Raw genomic sequence first — 21,473 nt, forward strand, 5'->3', positions numbered from 1 at the left:
ACCTGGCCAAGGCTTTCGACTCTGTCAATCACCACATCGGCAGACTCAATAGCCTTGGTTTCTCAAATGATTGCCTCGCCTGGTTCACCAACTACTTCTCTGATAGAGTTCAGTGTGTCAAATCGGAGGGCCTGTTGTCCGGGCCTCTGGCAGTCTCTATGGGGGTGCCACAGGGTTCAATTCTTGGGCCAACTCTTTTCTCTGTATACATCAATGATGTCGCTCTTGCTGCTGGTGAGTCTCTGATCCACCTCTACGCAGACGACACCATTCTGTATACTTCTGGCCCTTCTTTGGACACTGTGTTAACAACCCTCCAGATGAGTTTCAATGCCATACAACACTCCTTCCGTGGCCTCCAACTGCTCTTAAATACAAGTAAAACTAAACCAACCGATCGCTGCTTGCACCTGCCCACCCGTCCAGCATCACTACTCTGGACGGTTCTGACTTAGAATATGTGGACAACTACAAATACCTAGGTGTCTGGTTAGACTGTAAGCTCTCCTTCCAGACTCGCATCAAACATCTCCAATCCAAAGTTAAATCTAGAATTGGCTTCCTATTTTGCAACAAAGCATCCTTCACTCATACTGCCAAACATACCCTCGTAAAACTGACTATCCTACCGATCCTTGACTTCGGCGATGTCATTTACAAAATAGCCTCCAATACATTTACAATTTAGTCATTTAGCAGACGCTCTTATCCAGAGCGACTTACAGTAGTGAGTGCATACATTTCATTTCATGCATTTTTTTTTGTTTTTTTTGTACAATACCCTACTCAATAAACTGGATGCAGTCTATCACAGTGCCATCCATTTTGTCATCAAAGCCCCATATACTACCCACCACTGCGACCTGTATGCTCTTGTTGGCTAGCCCTCGCTTCATACTTGTCGCCAAACCCACTGGCTCCAGGTCATCTACAAGGCCCTGCTAGGTAAAGTCCCCCCTTATCTCCGCTCACTGGTCACTATAGCAGCACCCACCTGTAGCATGCGCTCCAGCAGGTATATCTCGCTGGTCACCCCCAAAGCCAATTCCTCCTTTGGCCGTCTCTCCTTCCAGTTCTCTGCTACCAATGACTGGAACGAACTACAAAAATCTCTGAAACTGGAAACACTTATCTCCCTCACTAGCTTCAAGCACCAGCTGTCAGAGCAGCTCACAGATCACTGCACCTGTATGTAGTCCATCTATAATTTAGCCCATACAACTACCTCTTCCCCTACTGTATTTATTTATTTTGCTCCTTTGCACCCCATTATTTCTATTTCTACTTTGCACTTTCTTCCACTGCAAATGTACCATTCCAGTGTTTTTCTTGCTATGTTGTATTTACTTTGCCACCATGGCCTTTTTTGCCTTTTACCTCCCTTATCTCACCTCATTTGCTCACATTGTATGTAGACTTATTTTTCTACTGTATTATTGACTGTATGTTTGTTTTACTGTTGTATGTGTCGAACTGTTTTGCTTTATCTTGGCCAGGTCGCAATTGTAAATGAGAACTTGTTCTCAACTTGCCTACCTGGTTAAATAAAGGTGAAATAAAAAATAAAAAAAACATTTCTATGGGGGTTAGGAGCTAGTGTAAGGGTTAGGGAAAATAGGATTTTGAATGGGTCTGTCCCCACAAGGTTAGTTGTTCAAGACTGTGAGTGTGTAGGGCAAACTCATTTGGTTGCGGGTAAAATGTTTTTTTTTTTAAATACAGACATAAGAAACATACTTTATTACTACTGTGCTGCCTGCTATGTCCTGCTAAGATCCATATTGCAAGCTGTTGACTTGTGGGCCCCGTCCGTCGGCATGCCACTGACTGACCCTAACCACCTCTGCTTCGACCCCTGATAGTGTGATTGTGGGCCAGTGGGGCCGCGGGTGGGCTCTTGTTCTGTCTCTTACCCAGGCGGAGGGGTGATCTGTATGAAAGGCCTCAGGAACCTGGGTGATAAACAGCCATTGTTCTCCTGAGAGCTTGATGAAACAGAGAGGGATATCTGGCCATGCCGCCTGCTGCAGACATATCAGGTCCTGCCACCATACACAATAGATCAGTGTTGTAATACTCCGGTCTCGAGGCCACATTGAGTGTCTCGGTTTCGGATACATTTGTACTTGGTCTTGACAGTGAGCACTCATAATTTCTTCACCAGACCAGCGGAGTAAAAAATGTTAATTATCAGCTTCCATTCAATCAGAGGATAAAACCGCTTTGCCGGGCCAAATATATACACTCCTTTATCTAATTTATACATGTTTGCGCAGTGGTGAACCTATAGGCCTTCAGTGTGTGACAAGTTTGTGATTCTGAAAGGACAGCAACTGTAATACCAGCGCACTCATGTAGGAGAATGCACTTTTTGTAAAACACAAAGAGCCATTGGTGTAGTGGAGGGTATACGCAGGTTTAAACCGTATACCCACTTTTGTTTTCAGTGGGCATTGTGTATACTCACTTCTTAGTCCCTTCTGTTGCGTATAAAAGTAGTGGAGGTATACGACTTATCAATCATGTAGTACGATAGAGAAATCATGCACAAAGTAGCCAACACAATCGCAAAGCATGTGAAATATATTCACATGCGCGCCGCACACATATCTTAGTTCAGCAGAATATCATCTGCAAGCAGCAAGAGTGTGCAGCTCTCAACTGGTTTTGGCTTGGAGCAGCTCTCAGAAGAATAACATTGGTAGCCAACAGGGTAGGAAAGACATGTCTACCAGTAAATGCTAAATAAGGCAACAATGGGTATGCAAACCAGGTATTTAAAAAGTTTAGTCCCAAGTGTTGGCTAGTAGGCCATTTGTGATGCACAGTTGTCATCATGCGCTGTTTGCATCAGGGGCGTAGACATGGATGGGCCTGGGCTTGACAGGCCCACCCAATCAGATTTGATGTGGTTAAAGCATTGTTGTGGGCTGAGACATCACGATTTTCAGAGTGAAAATCTGAAATATCTATAGGAAAACTCATTAAAAAAACATAGGAAAACACAGGATTTTTCACACAGGGTGCTTTTCCTTTGCTGGATGGGGAGTTTGGGAACTTTTTGGCAAAATTATAGTATCCCCATTTCTCCAGGCACCACTTCTCCGCTGCATAGGGCCGATGGAAAGACAGCAGTCACACACAGCATGATGTTAAAGGATAAGCAGTCCATAAACTCTGACATAATAAGCCAGTAGGTCCCAATCATAAGAATACAAAAACACAAATCAAATCAAATGTATTTATATAGCCCTTCTTACATCAGCTGATATCTCAAAGTGCTGTACAGAAACCCAGCCTAAAACCCCAAACAGCAAGCAATGCAGGTGTAGAAGCACGGTGGCTAGGAAAAACTCCCTAGAAAGGCCAAAACCTAGGAAGAAACCTAGAGAGGAACCAGGCTATGAGGGGTGGCCAGTCCTCTTCTGGCTGTGCCGGGTGGAGATTATAACAGCACATGGCCTAGATGTTCAAATGTTCATAAATGACCAGCATTGTCAAATAATAATAATCATAGTAGTTGTCGAGGGTGCAACAAGTCAGTAACACAAGAGTAAGTGTCAGTTGGCTTTTTCATAGCCGATCTTTGAGAGTATCTCTACCGCTCCTGCTGTCTCTAGAGAGTTGAAAACAGCATGTCTGGGACAGGTAGCACGTCTGGGGAATAGGTCAGGGTTCCAGCAGGTCTGGGACAGCAGGTCTGGGACAGGTAGCACGTCCGGTGAACAGGTCAGGGTTCCATAGCTGCAGGCAGAACAGTTGGAACTGGAGCAGCAGCACGGCCAGGTGAACTGGGGACAGCAAGGAGTCATCAAGCCAGGTAGTCCTGAGGCATGGTCCTAGAGCTCAGGTCCTCCGAGAGAAAGAAAGAGAGAATTAGAGAGAGCATATTTAAATTCACACAGGACACCGGAAAAAGACGAGAAATACTCCAGATGTGACAGACTGACCCTAGCCCCCCGACACATAAACTACTGCAGCATAAATACTGGAGGCTGAGACAGGAGGGGTCAGGAGACACTGTGGCCCCATCCGATGAAACCCCCAGACAGGGCCAAACAGGTAGGATATAACCCCACCCACTTTGCCAAAGCACAGCCTCCACACCACTGGAGGGATATCTCCAACCACCAACATACCATCCCGGGACAAGGCCGAGTATAGCCCACAAAGATCTCCACCACGGCACAGCCCAAGGGGGGGGCGCCAACCCAGACAGGAAGACCACGTCAGTGACTCAACCCACTCAAGTGACGTACCCCTCCCAGGGATGGCATGGAAGAACACCAGTAAGCCAGTGACTCAGCCCCCGTAATAGGGGTAGAGGCAGAGAATCCCAGTGGAAAGAGGGGAAACCGGCCAGGCAGAGACAGCAAGGGCGGTTCGTTGCTCCAGCCTTCCCGTTCACCTTCACACCCCTGGGCCAGACTACACTTAATCATAGGACCTACTGAAGAGATGTGTCTTCAGTAAAGACTTAAAGGTTGAGACTGAGTCTGCGTCTCTCACATGGGTAGGCAGACTATTCCATAAAAATGGAGCTCTATAGGAGAAAGCCCTGCCTCCAGCTGTTTGCTTAGAAATTCTAGGAACAATTAGGAGGCCCGCGTCTTGTGACCGTAGCGTACGTGTAGGTATGTACGGCAGGACCAAATCGGAAAGATAGGTAGGCGCAAGCCCATGTAATGCTTTGTAGGTTAGCAGTAAAACCTTGAAATCAGCCCTTGCCTTAACAGGAAGCCAGTGTAGGGAGGCTAGCACTGGAGTAATATGATCACATTTTTTGGTTCTAGTCAGGATTCTAGCAGCCGTATTTAGCACTAACTGAAGTTTATTTAGTGCTTTTTCCGGGTAGCCGGAAAGTAGAGCATTGCAGTAGTCCAACCTAGAAGTAACAAAGGCATGGATGAATTTTTCTGCGTCATTTTTGGACAGGAAGATTCAGATTTTTGCAATGTTACGTAGATGGGAAAAAAGCTGTCCTTGAAACAGTCTTGATATGTTCTTCAAAAGAGAGATCAGGGTCCAGAGTAATGCCGAGGTCCTTCAGTTTTATTTGAGACGACTGTACAACCATCAAGATTAATTGTCAGATTCAACAGAAGATCTCTTTGTTTCTTGGGACCTAGAACAAGCATCTCTGTTTTGTCCAAGTTTAAAAGTAGAAAGTTTGCAGCCATCCACTTCCTTATGTCTGAGACACAGGCTTCTAGCGAGGGCAATTTTGGGGCTTCACCATGTTTCATTGAAATGTACAGCTATGTGTCATCCGCATAGCAGTGAAATTTAACATTATGTTTTCGAATGACATCCCCAAGAGGTAAAATATATAGTGAAAACAATAGTGGTCCTAAAAGGAACCTTGAGGAACACCGAAATTTACAGTTGATTTGTCAGAGGACAAACCATTCACAGAGACAAACTGATATCTTTCCGACAGATAAGACCTAAACCAGGCCAGAACTTATCCCTGTAGACCAATTTGGGTTTCCAATCTCTCCAAAAGAATGTGGTGATCGATGGTATCAAAAGCAGCACTAAGATCTAGGAGCACGAGGACAGACGCAGAGCCTCGGTCTGACGTCATTAAAAGGTAATTTACCACCTTCACAAGTGCAGTCTCAGTGCTATGATGGGGTCTAAAACTGCACTGATAAACTGCACAACCATTAAGTATTTCCCAATCGAAATGTACAACTATTACTTCCTATTGCAAAATGGTCAGAGTGAGGTGTTTTCTCATTTGTGTCTGGAAGTTGCAAGCTAGCCAACTTTTGCCAGTTAGGTTGGGTGCTTGGATGGGACAAGCATGCGTTGGCAGGCAAGCTGCAGAAGGATGAGGAGGCTACTATTGCCCATCCGTTTATCTGTGCAATTTTGACAGCCAACTAGCTGAAAAAGTTTGAGCGTTTATCTAATGTTCCTTTGTTAGATTTCAGCTCATCTTGCTCTGGCTAGCATTAATTGTTGATCTTGTTGATGTGCATAACTGAGGGAGAGAGAGCCTACTTTTTCATGGTTGTTTGATAAATAGGACTGTAAAGTTCCCAAATGTAAGAGGACTCCCGTGGTGTTTACATATTTACAGAATGGAGGTGTTTACATATTTACAGAAATACATTCGGGTGTATTTTTTTGAATTTTGGCAAATAAATGTGTTCTAATGATAAAATGTTGCGCTGTTGCAAACACACAGTAAGGTTAAACGTGAATGATGGCAGGCCCATGTGGCAAATGGCTTGTTTGTATAAAGGCCTATTGTAGCTCTGACAGGATATATATCTTTTTTAAGTGTCATATTCTTCCTGGGGGTGTATATGAAGAAATTGTAATATGATTTCATGTTGCTAAAATGCTGTCAGTTCCACTTCAAATGCAACGATGTTTCACACACAAGTTATTTTCAAAGAGATGGCTAACAGCAAGCACAGTGCAATATTAAACACAGTTCCACTCACCAGATGATAATCATTTAAAAATTAACTTCTTGTTGAAAGTTATTCTTGAAAAGGGAGAAGCTAACAAATTGACAATAACATCCTCCTTGATAACACTTGCTGCAGCCGCTGCAAACTAGCCGACAACAAAAGCTAGCTAGCTAGACCGTGGGAAACTACTGCTCGTTATTGCACAGTGACCTGTTGGCCTTCAAGAAGGCAGACGTTTCCATAAGTTTTTGTAAAAACACTCCCACCCATTAAGTCAATGTGATTGGTTCATTCCACTGTCACTCAAATTCTGCCCTAATACAGTTGAATGGCAGATGCCTTTCTCATGGCCTAGCCAATGGCTGACTTAGCGAGCTAGAATTATCTCTCCAGAGACCAGCAAAGAAAAATCTTGATTGTATATTTTTTTCTCTTCAGTGTTAACCCTTTGCTTTCTAACAAAAACTGAAGCGATTAAATCAGAACATCATTGAAAAGAGTAATATAATTATTCTTATTATTTTCATTATTTTATAAATCCCTAGCCCTTCTCTGAAGGCATAGAAGGCCCATTGTTCCCCACTGTGTTTGGGTTAGTAATCATTTTTAGTGTCTCTATTTTCCCACAGCATGCATTTTTTTCCACTATTTTGAATGTCTAAAGAATCCATATGTTCTGAAATATGAACACAGAAATACATGGTCTTGAATTGGACTCGCATTTTTATGGTCTTGAATTGGTCTCTCTTTAGGTATCTCGAACACAACACTGCAATAGATAAATCTTCATCACTCTTTAATGGATTCCAGACAATATTAAAGTGTCATATGGCACACACTCCTCAAAAATATTTGTTACATTTATTTTCTTGTGTTTTTCAAATAAAGTTACATAACAGGGTTCAGTAGTCTGGCTGTACTTGCCATCTCTCCCCCTTTCGCTTTATCACACACGACCTGTCAGTCAGTGCCTAGTGTGTTATGATCAAACGGACGGATGGTTTTACACAGCGCAGGGCACAGGTTGGTGGCAATTATGTGATCATTTATCATTCAGGGTCATTTCTCTGTCATCTGAGTAGTGCCATAGAGTAAAGCAGTGGGAGCCTAACTAAACATACCTGGTTCTTAGTGGAGGTCTGGGAACCAACTTGTTGTCCGCCCTGTTTCTGCTCTATCAGTTGACTGTGATACAGTTAATAGGGATTTCCATGAGGAACTAGATGTGAGCTTAGAGTGACCTAGTGTGGATGCTGTCATTATTCAGAATTTCGGTGAGAGTGACTACTGCATGTTAAAGGTAGTACTGTAGTAAGAGTTGAGTGTAGTCCTGGTGGTGAGTGATTTATACAGTTGTTGTCTCAAGCAGAGATGGCGAGAGAGCCTGGGTGCCAGTCTGCTTCCGCTTAAGCAACGCTACATTGTTACCTTGCCAACAACAAAAACAAGTTGACTAAAGCAGAAACAGACTTGCACCCAGGCTAATGTTAGTGTTGAGTGACTTATATGATATTTATTTTTCTGGTTGCAGGTTCAGGCGACCAGCAGCAGTGACCATGTCTCAGTCTGCAGAGAAAGGGAAGGTGAGTGTACCCCTACTTCTTTAGTATGCACACGCCCTAACCCAGGCACTCAGAGAGGACATCCTGTATAAACACAGCTGTTTCATCGGCAGCTTTATTGCTTTTGAGAATATCTCCTCCATTTAATCTCAATTTACACCAGCCATCTCTCACACACATCTCCTAAAGGCTGGAGATGAAGAATGTCAGGGAGGAGAGGGATATATTGTCTCATGCTTCATAAAAAACGTGTAAACTAACAGTGAAATGCTTACTTATGGGCCTTGCCCAACAATGCAGAGAGGAAAAATAATTATAACAAGGAATAAATACACAATGTGTAATGATAACTTGGCTATATACACATGGTACCAGTACCGAGTTGATGTGCAGGGTACAAGGTAATTGAGGTAGATTTGTACATACAGGTAGGGATAAAGTGACTAGGCAACAGGATGGACAATAAACAGTATCCGCACAGAGAGAGAGGGGGAGAAACAATTCAAGACCCTTCCAATGCAAATCCTAGTGAGTTATAGTGCATTACCGTTATAACCATGTGTTTGTCAGTTCCCCGAGGCGGCAGGATATGTGGGTTTTGCCAACCTTCCCAACCAGGTGCACAGGAAGTCAGTGAAGAAGGGATTTGAGTTCACCCTCATGGTCGTTGGTGCGTATGACCTATTCACCAACTATGTCAATTCAAGAGAAACTCACCTACACAGTAGTTATTTTGTGCCAGAATGCTGTTGTCTAGTTGAGGGCTGTTTCCCAAATGGCTGGTCAAAAGTAGTGCACAATATAGGGAATAGGGTGCCATTTGGGATGCAGCCTTGTAGATGTATAGATCCTAGAATGATCATGCCCGGTCCGTATTTCTGCAGGAGAGTCTGGTTTGGGCAAGTCTACGCTGATCAACAGCCTGTTTTTGACAGACCTCTACCCAGAGCGATACATCCCTGGGGCCGCAGGTACACACACACTCTCTCACACTCACTCACTTCACTCACTAATAATGGAGAAATATCTGTTCTGCTGTCTCCAGTATAGTATTACCTGGAGTGGGATGTTAAGAGTGATCGTTTGTATTAGTCTTTCAAAGGCCCATCCCCTCCTCATGACTTAGATTATTGGCCAGTCTGTAAAACAACCTCCAGCTCCTACCGTTTTGGTGTTTGTAGTTCTGAAGGGATCAGATAGGTGTAAGCAATATGGTGTTGGCTTTTGCAGTATTGATCTTACAAAAAAAACACGTGATTTGAAAACGTGTTTTTGGAACACTGCACATGTTTTCACATGTAGTTTCGTATTATCACATGTTGCTTTACATGTTGTAACATAAGATCATATGTGAGCAATGAAAACGTGTTTTTGGAACACTTTACATGTTCATGTGAAATTCATGTGTTTTTTCCGTAAGGGTGCTTACACCTGTCCAGTGCCTTAAGATCTGCAGAAGGGGTTAGGGGCTGCCTGGGTTTTTCAACTTGGATATTTTGTCCAGAGGCTTGGCTTAGGCAGGCTTTAGAGTCACAAGGAACAGAAGCTCTGATGTGAATAGTAATGAAACTCTACTACCGTTCTAAAGTTTGGGGTTACTTAGAAATATACTTGTTTTTGAAAGAAAAGCAACATTTTTTGTCCATTAAAATAACCTCAAATTGATCAGAAAAACAGTGTAGACATTGTTAATGTTGTAAATGACTATTGTAGCTGGAAACGACAGATTTAATTTAATTTGTATTTTTATGGAATATCTAGTATAGGCGTACAGAGGCCCATTATCAGCAACCATCACTCGTGTGTTCCAATGGCACGTTGTGTTAGCTAATCCAAGTTTATAATTTTAAAAGGCTAGTTGATCATTAGAAAACCCTTTTGCAATTATGTTAGCACAGCTGAAAACTGTGGTTCTGATTAAAGAAGCAATAAAACTGGCCTTCTTTAGACTAGTTGAGTATCTGAAGCATCAGAATTAGTGGGTTCGATTACAGGCTCAAAATGGCCAGAAACAAAGACCTTTCTTCTGAAACTCATCAATCTATTCTTGTTCTGAGAAATGAAGGCTATTCCATGCGAGAAATTGCCAAGAAACTGAAGATCGCGTACAACGCTGTGTACTACTTCCTTCATAGAGCAGCGCAAACTGGCTCTAACCAGAATAGAAAGAGGAGTGGGAGGCCCCGGTGCATAACTGAGCAAGAGGACAAGTACATTAGTGTCTAGTTTGAGAAACAGACACCTCACAAGTCCTCAGCTGACAGCTTCATGAAATAGTACCCACAAAACACCAGTCTCAACATCAACAGTGAAGAGTTGCAGGCAGAGTTGCAAAGAAAAAGCCATATCTCAGACTGGCCAATAAAAAGAAAAGATTAAGATGGGCAAAAGAACACAGCCACTGGACAGAGGAAGATTGGAAAAAAAAGTGTTATGGACAGACGAATCTAAGTTTGAGGTGTTTGGATCACAAAGAAGAACATTTGTGATAAGCAGAAAAAATTAAAATATGCTGGAGGAGTGCTTGACGCCATCCGTCAAGCATGGTGGAGGCAATGTGATGGTTTGGGGGTTCTTTGGTGATGGTAAAGTGGGAGATTTGTACAGGGTAAAAGGGATCTTGAAGAAGGAAGGCTATCACTCTATTTTGGGGTGATGCATGGGGTGAAATCTCTACAGATTACCTCAACAAATTAACAACTAGAATGCCAAATATCTGCAAGGCTGTAATTGCTGCAAATGGAGGATTCTTTGACGAAAGCAAAGTTTGAAAGACACAATTATTCTTTTTTTTTAAAACATATTATTTATAACCTTGTCAACGTCTTGACTATATTTCCTATTCATTTTGCAACTCATTTCATGTATGTTTTCATGGAACACAAGGACATTTCTGAAGTGACACCAAACTTTTGAACGGTAGTGTACTTATCATTAGGCCGTGTCCCCCGGGATACCTCTCAGCTTAACCTAGTGTGTTACACCCAACAAAATATTATTTATGTAATCTCTCCCTCTGTAGAAAAGATTGAGCGGACGGTGCAGATAGAAGCCAGTACGGTGGAGATTGAGGAGAGGGGAGTGAAGCTCCGCCTTACTGTGGTCGACACCCCCGGATACGGCGATGCCATCAACAGCCAGGACTGGTGGGTGTGGGTGGGTGCGGGGGGGTGTCTAGGTGGGTGTGTATGGCTGGTGAGAGCTACACACAGATCTCTCTCACAGAGAAACAGAGGAGTTTTCTCATATTTTTTTCTGTTTCCTGTTCTGAGTCCTCCTCCACTTGTTTGCCCTCCTGTACTCCCATCCTCTTTTACTCTCTCTCTCAAATTTCCTCTCACCTCCCTCCCCCACCCTCTCTTTCCTACCTCGCCTCCCCAATCTTTCATTCACCCTTTCACCATTTCCTTAGCCTCCTCCCCTTTGTCTGTTTGTGTGCAGGGTTTTTTCTGGATCAGAAAGGCGCTTAGGTGGTGGGTGTGACAATGGGTACGGACGGCGTGTCAGCGCTGCTGAATTTAAAGGCCCAGTGCAGTCAAAAACGTGATTTCCTATGTTTTATATACCTTTCCACACTATGATAATAATAACACTATGATAATACCCTTTTAGTGTAAGAGCTGTTTGAAAAGACTGCCTGAAATTAGAGCTGGATGGAGTTTTGGCCTGCCTGGTGACATCACTAGCTGGTAAATTAGTTAATAGACCAATAAGAAACAGAGTAAAAAATAAATAAAAACTTTTTACCAATAACAGCTAATTTTCAGTTTTCTCCTCCCCACTCAGACCGTTCCCAGACAGTCATAGCAAAATTCTTGCTTGAGAAATTGCTCTTCCTAAGAAACAATTTTTGTTTCTTTTTGACTGTTGAAAACAATCAAAGTAAGGTGCTTTATTGTTACCCAGAAATGATTTGATATTGAGAGAAAAACTTCTGCATTGGGCCTTTAAGTGAACATTTTAGAGCACCCCCATCTTGGTGGTGTAGAGAAATCTTTGCATTGTTTTGGCAATTTTCTGCAATTCTACAAATGGAGCTGAAATAAATGTTTGTAGTTATAAAGATAATTTCCTGCAATTCTACACATTTGCCATGGACCTGATGGAAAATGTTGCAGTTTTAAAGCTAATTTCCTGCGATTCTATATTCTTCCATGGAAATGAGAACGTTTTAAAGCTATTTTCCTGAAATTCCATACATTTTGTTCTTTTGCTGAAATGTAATAACTAAATCAATACAACTAAATTGTTGTAATTTTAAATTCACCCTGACTGTCTAGCTTTTATTTTGGTGGTTGTTAGTTCTCAAAGATTATATTATAAAAAAATATTGGCATCATTCCATTTCAATTTAATTTAAATTCCTCTGTTGAATTGGACAAGGCATCATTTTCACCGTAGTGGCTTGATTTGTCTGGAGTTGATATGGAATGAACCCCAACAATGTCTGGGTCCAACTGGGGGATGTGATTTTTTTATTTAACTAGACAAGTCAGTTAAGAACAACTTCTTATTTACAATGACAGCCTGCCCGGGCCAAACCCTAACGACCCTGGGCCAATTGTGCGCCGCTCTATGGGACTCCCAATCACGTCCGGTTGTGATACAGCCTGGAATCGAACCAGGGTCTGTAATGATGCCTCTAGCACTGGGTGAATATAAGTCAGAAGTAATCTGCATCCTAAATGACACCCTATTCCCTATATAGTGCACTACTTTTGACCGACACTTTGCATGGTGATCTTAGGCTTGTGCTGACGTTGCTTCCAGAGGCAGTTTGGAACTTTGTAGTGAGTCTCCCAAGGATTTCAATGGCAGAAAATGTATGTGTGTGTATGTGTGAGTTTCGCTATGTCTGTGTGTGTGAGTTTCGTTATGTCTGTGTGTGTGAGTTTCGCTATGTCTGTGTGTGTGAGTTTCGCTATGTCTGTGTGTGTGAGTTTCGCTATGTCTGTGTGTATGAGTGTAGCTATGTCTGTGTGTATGAGTGTAGCTATGTCTGTGTGTATGAGTGTGTACAATAGTTGATGATGGCAGGAACAGTGATTCTTCCTGTTCCCTTGCCCCCTCAGCTGCTGTGTGGGCTCCCTCTCTCCCTCCACCTCCCCTCTCCTTCCAGCTCCATTTCCTGTTGATTGTCCTGACATGCCTGTGGTTGAGTCGACATAGAAATCAAATAAACAACAAAAAATGGTCACATGCTTAGTAAACAACAAGTGTAGACTAACAGAGAAATTCTTACTTCCGGGTTTTTTACTAACAATGCCGAGTTGAAGAAGATAGAAGTAGAAACCAGGGTTGTTACCACTGGCAGTGGTCTATGTGTTGAGTGCAATAGAGCGAGTTAGCAGCTCAGTGGCGTCAGAGACAACAAAGGGGCAACAGTAGCAGGTAATCAGGATATGCTAAGATCCAGAGTTGGGATCATTTCAATTTAATTTCAATTCCTCTGTTGAATTGGACAAGGCATTTATTCACTGTAGTGGCTTGAGTTGTCTGGAGTTGATACGGAATGAACCACAACACTAAGTCCAACTGGGTGACGTGAATATAGGTCAGAGGTAACCTGTATCCCAAATGGCACCCTATTCCCTATATAGTGCACTACTTTTGACCAGAGTACTGCACTATACAGGGAATAGGGTGCCATTTGGGAAGCAGAATTTGTGTTGATGTTACTTCTGTTTGGTGGGGGAAGCTGTAGCTAAATACCATGTGACCACGCCTAGTGGCCCTGCAGGAAGTAATCAGAGAAAGCAGGTCAGATGGCAGAGATAGGCTGCATCTCTTTCTGGTCTCCTTTCCTCCATGTTGCTATCTGTCATCCCTGGTTTTAATATCAATGCAGATGAAGTACGAAAGGTGAGGAGAAAAAGCTTAGGCTTTTGAGTTGCACCCACTTTGTAAGTAAGGCTACAAAGACCCACAATCTATTTCTGGAGGTGGTCTTCAAGTTCACACAATGTCTCTGGTTGGTTTGTGTTTGACGTGTGTTTGTGTCCTGTGTGTGTTGTGTGTGTGTGTGTGTGTGTGTGTCCTCAGCTTTAAGACTATCATCCAGTACATTGATAACCAGTTTGAGCGTTACCTTCATGACGAGAGTGGCCTGAACCGCAGGCACATTGTAGACAACAGAGTCCACTGCTGCTTCTACTTCATCTCTCCATTTGGACACGGGTAACACACACACACACACACACACACTTCTACTTCACACCACTATTTAGACTGGGTAGTGGTAACATAATCACTTATTTTTTCTATCTACTATTATTTATCTGTATTATATTTCTACCTGTCTCTGGATCTGTCCAGTCTGAAGCCTCTGGATGTGGAGTTTATGAAGGCCATTCACAGCAAGGTCAACATCGTCCCTGTCATCGCTAAAGCTGACACACTCACACTGAAAGAGAGAGACCGCCTTAAGAGGAGGGTGAGTTGGGCCACATGCATAAGTATGTCACATATTCAATAGTTTTCCCTCATTCCCTTAGGTTTAAATCCCTTTTTAAACACAGGTGTAAAAATATAGCATGGCCTGTCACTATATCATGATGGAACCAGTGGAATGTGAGATAAGGTTGTTGCCAGGATGTTGTGAGCTGCATCAGCCTCGCTAGCTGTTCTTGTTTGTGTCCTGAGCCATATGGAACATTCATTACAACGTAGATGATAGAATAATAATCAGAGGCAGCTATCCAAGTCGGACATTGTGATTGTGTGTGAATACGCACGTTTGGCCTGTTGTGCGTGTGTGTACATTTGTGATGATGCAGCTTGATTGCTGCTAGACAATAGCAGGATTATTTAGAAGTGCAGAAAGAGAAAAGATGGAGCCAAGAGGGAGAAAAGAAAGGGAGAGACGGAAGGAGAGAGAAAAGAGGGAGAGCGAGAAAGCACACATCTTGGTCAGTATCCCCTCCCAGATGCTTCCTATTGGAGCAGACCCAGGTGTCTGCCTGCCTGCACGCTCTCAGCTTTCTGATGTCTGGTCTGACATAATATGCACACACACGCCCTTGTTCGACCCTTTGTGTTATCGTAGTCAGGTTACACTCTGGGCTCCCTTTCATCTCACATGCATTATACCCTGTAAAACACACACACACACACACACACACACACACACACACACCAGGAGAGGTGTTTTAAGATGATATAGCCCACGCTAGGCAGAGGAGAATACGGTTGTGTAAATAGGATTTCCTGCTTCTGTGATATCACTCCCCTCATCCCCTCTTCTCCACCCACCCAGCCCACACAACAATTGTGCTGTTGCCTGATGATTAGATGTTTTGGTTTCTGCTTCTTTTGAGTCTGTGTTTGAGTCACAGTTTGTTTTAAATTTCTGTCTGGGATCAAACAGTGCCTTTCTCTGTGTGGTGGGAGAGATAGCAACCAGACCCAGACAGGGCTGACTCGTTGTGTGTGTGCGTACATCTTTGAAAATCATCTGGTGACATCCACCCAATATAATCAACAGTGAATATCTTATTGTCTAACTTCTGCCCCTTTGTTTTGCCTGAGCTGTACAGTAACTACTCTGTACTGTATTTCCCCTCTCTAACCCCCGTACTGACAGTCCAGTCCTAGCTAGTAGTGTATGTTCAGACCCCCCACCAGCACTTATTTCAGACCTCGGAGACGTTGGTCTTTTCCCCCAGTGGGGAGGCCTCTGCCCCGGCCTGTATGGGGCCGGAGTGGGGCTTGCCTGGCACTCAGGGCTGGAACGGCTCTCCTAGCTGGGCTCCAGTGGAGGATGGCGGACTCAGTCACTGTACAGCTACTTTGTTGGAACCCCCGCTCTGTACAGGGCTTGTTCTACGGGACTGAGAGTGTATGTGAGTCTTACGGCAGACTCAGTCACTGTAAAGCTGCTTTGTTGAAGAAAGTCTTGCTGTGTAAAGTGCTGATGTTACATATTAATAATAAAGCCCGTTTGTGGGGGAAAAAGTCATTCTGATTGGCCTCGCTCCCAAGTTGGTGGGCCTATGCTCTCCCAGGCCCACCCATGGCTGCGCCCCTGCCCAGTCTTGTGAAATCCATTGATTAGGGCCTGATGAATTTCTCAATTTACTTGTTTCCTTTTATGAACTGTAACTCGGCAAAATCTTTGAAATTGTTACATGTTGTGTTTATATTTTTGTTCAGTATAGCTTTTACCCTATCTGTACAGGGTGAGTGTTCTGACAGCCACAGGGGATGGGCTGGGGTGAGAGAGGGAGAGGCGATATGCTTTGATAACGTCTCACACCCTTTCCTGCTCAACTGTTTAAAACTGTCTGTTTGTCCAATTGGTTCCCATGGTCCACTTAGCGTTCCCTTAACAACTGTCAGTTAACAAGTAATTAGGATAAACTGAATAGATAACCTACACACAGATGTGCACTGTAATACATTACAAACTCACATACAGTTTCACACAAACCTCAGCTGCTCCTCCACAAACAACATTTATGAATTCCCTCATGCCCACATGGGCCTACCAGCACACTCAGATTAAATAGGGATGGCATAATTGACACAGTCTGTATCAGGCTAATGGTAGTGAGTTCCTGGATAAGTCATTATAGGCAGGAAGTGGAGGGGGGCACTCACTATTACAGGTCCTTATTTAACCGTGCTGTATTTTTTTGCATTTCCAATTACCCTTCGCTAAGCATCAATTTAATTTATTTTTAAAGGGGGAAAAAATGTCTGACTGTGATTTGCTCATCTTGGGTTTACTTGTTGTCCTTTGCTCTATGTTTGTTTGCCAGTTTAATCAGATAAGTAATAGATTGCTATACCAGGGTAGTACAATACCCCTCACCTATTAGACTAGGGTAGTACAATACCCCTCACCTATTAGACTAGGGTAGTACAATACTCCTCCCCTGTTAGACAGACTAGGGTAGTAGAATACCCCTCCCCTGTTAGACGGACTAGGGTAGTACAATACCCCTCACCTATTAGACTAGGGTAGTACAATACCCCTCACCTATTAGACTAGGGTAGTACAATACCCCTCACCTATTAGACTAGGGTAGTACAATACCCCTCACCTATTAGACTAGGGTAGTACAATACCCCTCACCTATTAGACTAGGGTAGTACAATACCCCTCACCTATTAGACTAGGGTAGTACAATACCCCTCACCTATTAGACTAGGGTAGTACAATACCCCTCACCTATTAGACTAGGGTAGTACAATACCCCTCACCTATTAGACTAGGGTAGTACAATACCCCTCACCTGTTAGACGGACTAGGGTAGTAGAATACCCCTCCCCTGTTAGACGGACTAGGGTAGTAGAATACCCCTCCCCTGTTAGACGGACTAGGGTAGTAGAATACCCCTCCCCTGTTAGAAGGACTAGGGTAGTAGAATACCCCTCCCCTGTTAGACGGACTAGGGTAGTAGAATACCCCTCCCCTGTTAGACGGACTAGGGTAGTAGAATACCCCTCCCCTGTTAGACGGACTAGGGTAGTAGAATACCCCTCCCCTGTTAGACGGACTAGGGTAGTAGAATACCCCTCCCCTGTTAGACGGACTAGGGTACTTCATTGAGTACCAGTTGTTCTATTGAAGTCAGAGAGGCAGCAGCCAAGAATCTGCCACAAAAAGACCTCGGCTGTAGAATGATTAATGACTCTTGTGTTTTCCCCCTGATATTTATTTGTTTATTTGTTTTTCGATCGCCACTTTCTCACCGTTTTTACATTGTTTGTCCTTTCATATACTTGTGTTCCCCTGCCCTCAGACCCAGCCCTGCTCTCTCCGTATTATTAGGGGGAAACAGCTTGTATAGAACAATATAGATACGTTTCCTGCAATGTGTCAAGACTATACCACCGACAAGACGCAGCCTGCCACCCTGCGCAATATAAGCTTATCAACCTCTGAACAAACCTCTCTCTTGCTCTCTGTCTCCATCCTTTTCTTTTGTTCTCTCCTTCTCTCCCCTCCTCTTACTATGTTTCTTTGTTCTTCCTGCTCTCTCTCCTTTCCCCTTTTTTTTTTATTTATTTTTTTGTAGTGCCAGTTTCCCTGGCTAAGGTCGCAGTGGTCTGTAACTCATAAGTAGTCCTGAACAGGATATATTGGAGAGTTTATCCTCTGTGTCTGGGACCGTGCAGTCATATCCTGTGTGTGGCTTTACTCATAAACCACCTCACTGCTGCTCCTCTATTTGATCAGACTATACACAGGAGCTGGTTTAGACTGGATCTTGGCTGGGACAATGCTACTGAAAAATATCAGATAACAAAAACCCTGCATATCAACGGTAGTGGATTTGCCATATAAGGGGAGCCATTTTGAAATACACTAGTGAATTTCCAGCTGTCTGTGGAAAAGAGAATACAAATAACTGAGCTTATTCAGCAATGGGTTTTAGATGATCTTGGCGAGGGAGGGCATGTAGTGCTAATACACTGTACTGTATGTACCCACTAACCTGCTTTAGTGGTATAGTAGCATTTTAATTAGTTATTTTACTGCAATTGCTACTATTAGGTCACTACGTGGCCGCTGTAGTTTGAAGGGAGGCAGAGGTCAGAGATGTAGTTTGAAGGGAGGCAGAGGTCAGAGATGTAGTTTGAAGGGAGGCAGAGGTCAGAGATGTAGTTTGAAGGGAGGCAGAGGTCAGAGATGTAGTTTGAAGGGAGGCAGAGGTCAGAGATGTAGTTTGAAGGGAGGCAGAGGTCAGAGATGTAGTTTGAAGGGAGGCAGAGGTCAGAGATGGCTGGAGAGCTCAGGAGGAGTTATTTTCTCTCGCCGGGGGGGGGGGGTAGGGTTTACAACCAATTGTTCGGCCCTCTCCCTTTCTCTCTCCCCCCTCTTCTCCTGTTCTCGCGGAAGGCAGTTTGGCTGTGCGGCTACTATATATCACCCAGGCCACGGCCCGTGATGCTGTCACAGCTTTCCCGTCATTGTCTCACTCCTGTCGACTCTCCCAGGCATCCTCAGTCCTCTCAGCCTTGCTCCTGCTGTGTGAACCAGCTCTACAGCCCCACAGGGGTACTAGTAGCTTAGTATAGCGCTATACCTCAGTCTCTAGGCCTATAGTAGCAGTGGAGTACAGTTAGCCAAATACCTTGTATTCGCTCCCCAAATCCTGCATTGTTTCTTTTATCCTCTGAGCATCTAATGGGTCTTTACTCCTAAAGACCATTGAGTGTTTGTATGGGTAAAGGTCAAACACTGATAATGACCTCATCCTTACTGAGGTCTCCTGTGTGTGTGTCCGTGTGGTCGTTGTCCAGTCCTTTTCCTGCCTGTTACTCCAACATGTGGGGGTACTTATTTGTCTGCCCTGTGGCAGTCATTGTGCCAGGGCATGCCCGCGCTTCTGCAGGATTAAAAATAATAAATACACATTTCTCTCTGTGGAGAGAATGACTTTAACACACAATTACCTTTTCAGGAGTGGATTTGGAACAGGCCTTTTACAGTAAGAAAACAGCAGGTTTCCTTGCTTTTGGAACATCTTAGTCCCCCCTGAATACTTTTTTTGCCTGACACCCCTTCAAAAGAAAGACATAGAATCTACTTATTAGTTAGACAAATAATATAAGTAAAGATATTATCCCCTAGAAGTCAGAAGATCTTGAAGGCAAGATGGTGAAGTCATTTTTAATATTGAATATCTATCCATGTGTTTATGCTGGAGACTTACCATCTTGTAGTGGCTACAGCTCAATCCCTTCTTTCCGGTGATATAAAGTTTGCGTTTATTCCATAACACGGGGCTTGTGATTGTACACATGAGAGGATCCGGACAAGAAAATCATCACGAAATTGTCTGTAAAACCCAAACCATGTGAGCTACAAACGAATATGTCACCAAAGGGGAGACTCTCACACACGACGACCGTGTCGCTTGTTTAGCTCTACCACATCCACAAACTTTACGGCAGTCATCTGAACTCTCTGTCGCGGACGTCCTCCTTTCGACTGTCCAGACCGAACCGTTGGAGCTATAAACTAATATGTCACCAATCTCAACGCACTCAAGCTTCAGGGAAGTGGTCTGAAGGTAGCCCAGTACCTGGCTGTAAAAATGGCAAAAACTGCATAGGGGTAAAATGTTCCAAAAATAACCTGACCAAACATGGGTCTAAAAAAATGACATGTTCTTATATCTTTCAGATATAGGAGACGCTCCAAAACCTTGTCCCTTATGATTCATTTTCAGACTTTCTGTTTTTGCCATTAATGAATGTGTTATTCAATACGTCTCTATGGGATTTAGCAGTAACGACCAAATTCAATGTTTCATCAAATCATTTGTTAATAAAAAAAGTATACCTACAGGGGGCCTAAAACTCTAAATCAAATGGCTAAATGATACATTTCATGACCATCTTAAAGCAATTCCATATGTCAGCTTACTAGATATTACGATCTAAGTGCTTAGACCTACGGGGTTAATAGATATATTCCTTTCTTACTACATTTATGTTCAACCTACTGTGAAACTGCACTGTGACAACCAGAACCAGCCTGAGGTATTTTCATGAGCCCCTTTCAAAACTCTTAAGCTGACATGTTCCTTTGTGATACTAGCTTATGCATTATTACATGGCTTAATTAGTACTGTATTGAACTTTCCTTCACGCTCTGTGATCAGAGTTTGAGGTGGGTGGTCTTTGGATCGGTTGGGCCTTAGCTCTACTGTACGAATACTCCCAGTCGAGAGAGGAGGGGTGCTGTCATTCCGTTGCCTTTTTTAAATTACGCGTTAAGCCCACTAGTTACCTTAGTGACTGTCTTCCCTAACACCTCTCCACTCCCATGCTCCCTGGCTGGGCAGACCGAGCAGGACCGGTCCAGTCTGGTACAGTAATTACAGGAAGGACCTCTGCTCTTGTGGACCAGTGAATAGGTCTGGAATGTCACCTTGATGTCTTTGTTTAAATGCTCTTTCAGAATGAGTCATTCTTTGCTTCACCATTTTAATTTCTGATCTGGATGAAAGAAGAAAGCTACTCTGTTTTCCCATGCAGTGCTGTGAGGGTCTCCGTTAGCCTGCGCACCTGTACATCTGCATGCTACAGTACATTACTGTCTGGGCAGCTAGATCATGGTGCAGTCGTCAGGATGTCTGTATGAGTATGCCTCCCAAATGGCACCCTATTCCCTATATAGTGCACTACATTTGACCAGAGCCCAGGTCAAAAGTAGTGCACTATATAGGGAATAGGGTGCCATTTGGGAAGCTGAATGAGTCTTCTACAGGATCACCTGGAGCTTCTCAGCCCAAGGGCCAGATATTAGGGGCCATGGGGGCAAAAGATGGAGCAGGGAGTCAGAGGCTAGTTGTGTAATACTGAGAGGCTGGGACAGGTTTACAGGCAGCCCCAGACAGTATGTGCCATTACAGGCATCCTCTCCTTGGCAATTCCCCCCCCCCCCCCCCCCCCCCCCCCCAAATGGAGATCCAAAGCTCCACGTCGTCTCTCACCACACACACACATTCTCCTGCTGTCCGCCAGA

At 43.7% G+C, this 21,473-nt stretch overlaps 1 protein-coding gene and 1 long non-coding RNA gene across 2 annotated transcripts in view; both read left to right on the forward strand.

The window, feature by feature from the left end:
* zgc:63587 (septin-2) overlaps nucleotides 1–21,473 on the forward strand; it is a 32,570-nt gene that overhangs the window by 4,328 nt on the left and 6,769 nt on the right. The window contains exons 2-7 of the mRNA XM_029763251.1: nucleotides 7,960–8,011; nucleotides 8,561–8,660; nucleotides 8,875–8,961; nucleotides 11,013–11,136; nucleotides 14,033–14,167; nucleotides 14,306–14,423. Of these exons, the coding sequence (XP_029619111.1) occupies nucleotides 7,985–8,011; nucleotides 8,561–8,660; nucleotides 8,875–8,961; nucleotides 11,013–11,136; nucleotides 14,033–14,167; nucleotides 14,306–14,423 (591 nt within the window). The 5' untranslated portion in view covers nucleotides 7,960–7,984. The remainder of the gene's footprint in view (nucleotides 1–7,959; nucleotides 8,012–8,560; nucleotides 8,661–8,874; nucleotides 8,962–11,012; nucleotides 11,137–14,032; nucleotides 14,168–14,305; nucleotides 14,424–21,473) is intronic.
* Nucleotides 15,645–20,260, forward strand: LOC115200304 (uncharacterized). Its single transcript, XR_003879505.1, has 2 exons — nucleotides 15,645–18,679; nucleotides 18,710–20,260. It is a non-coding gene; the product is annotated as an uncharacterized LOC115200304 (long non-coding RNA).

This window comes from Salmo trutta, chromosome 9 (genome assembly GCF_901001165.1).
Source record: "Salmo trutta chromosome 9, fSalTru1.1, whole genome shotgun sequence".
In the NCBI taxonomy this organism is placed as follows: Eukaryota; Metazoa; Chordata; class Actinopteri; order Salmoniformes; family Salmonidae; genus Salmo; species Salmo trutta.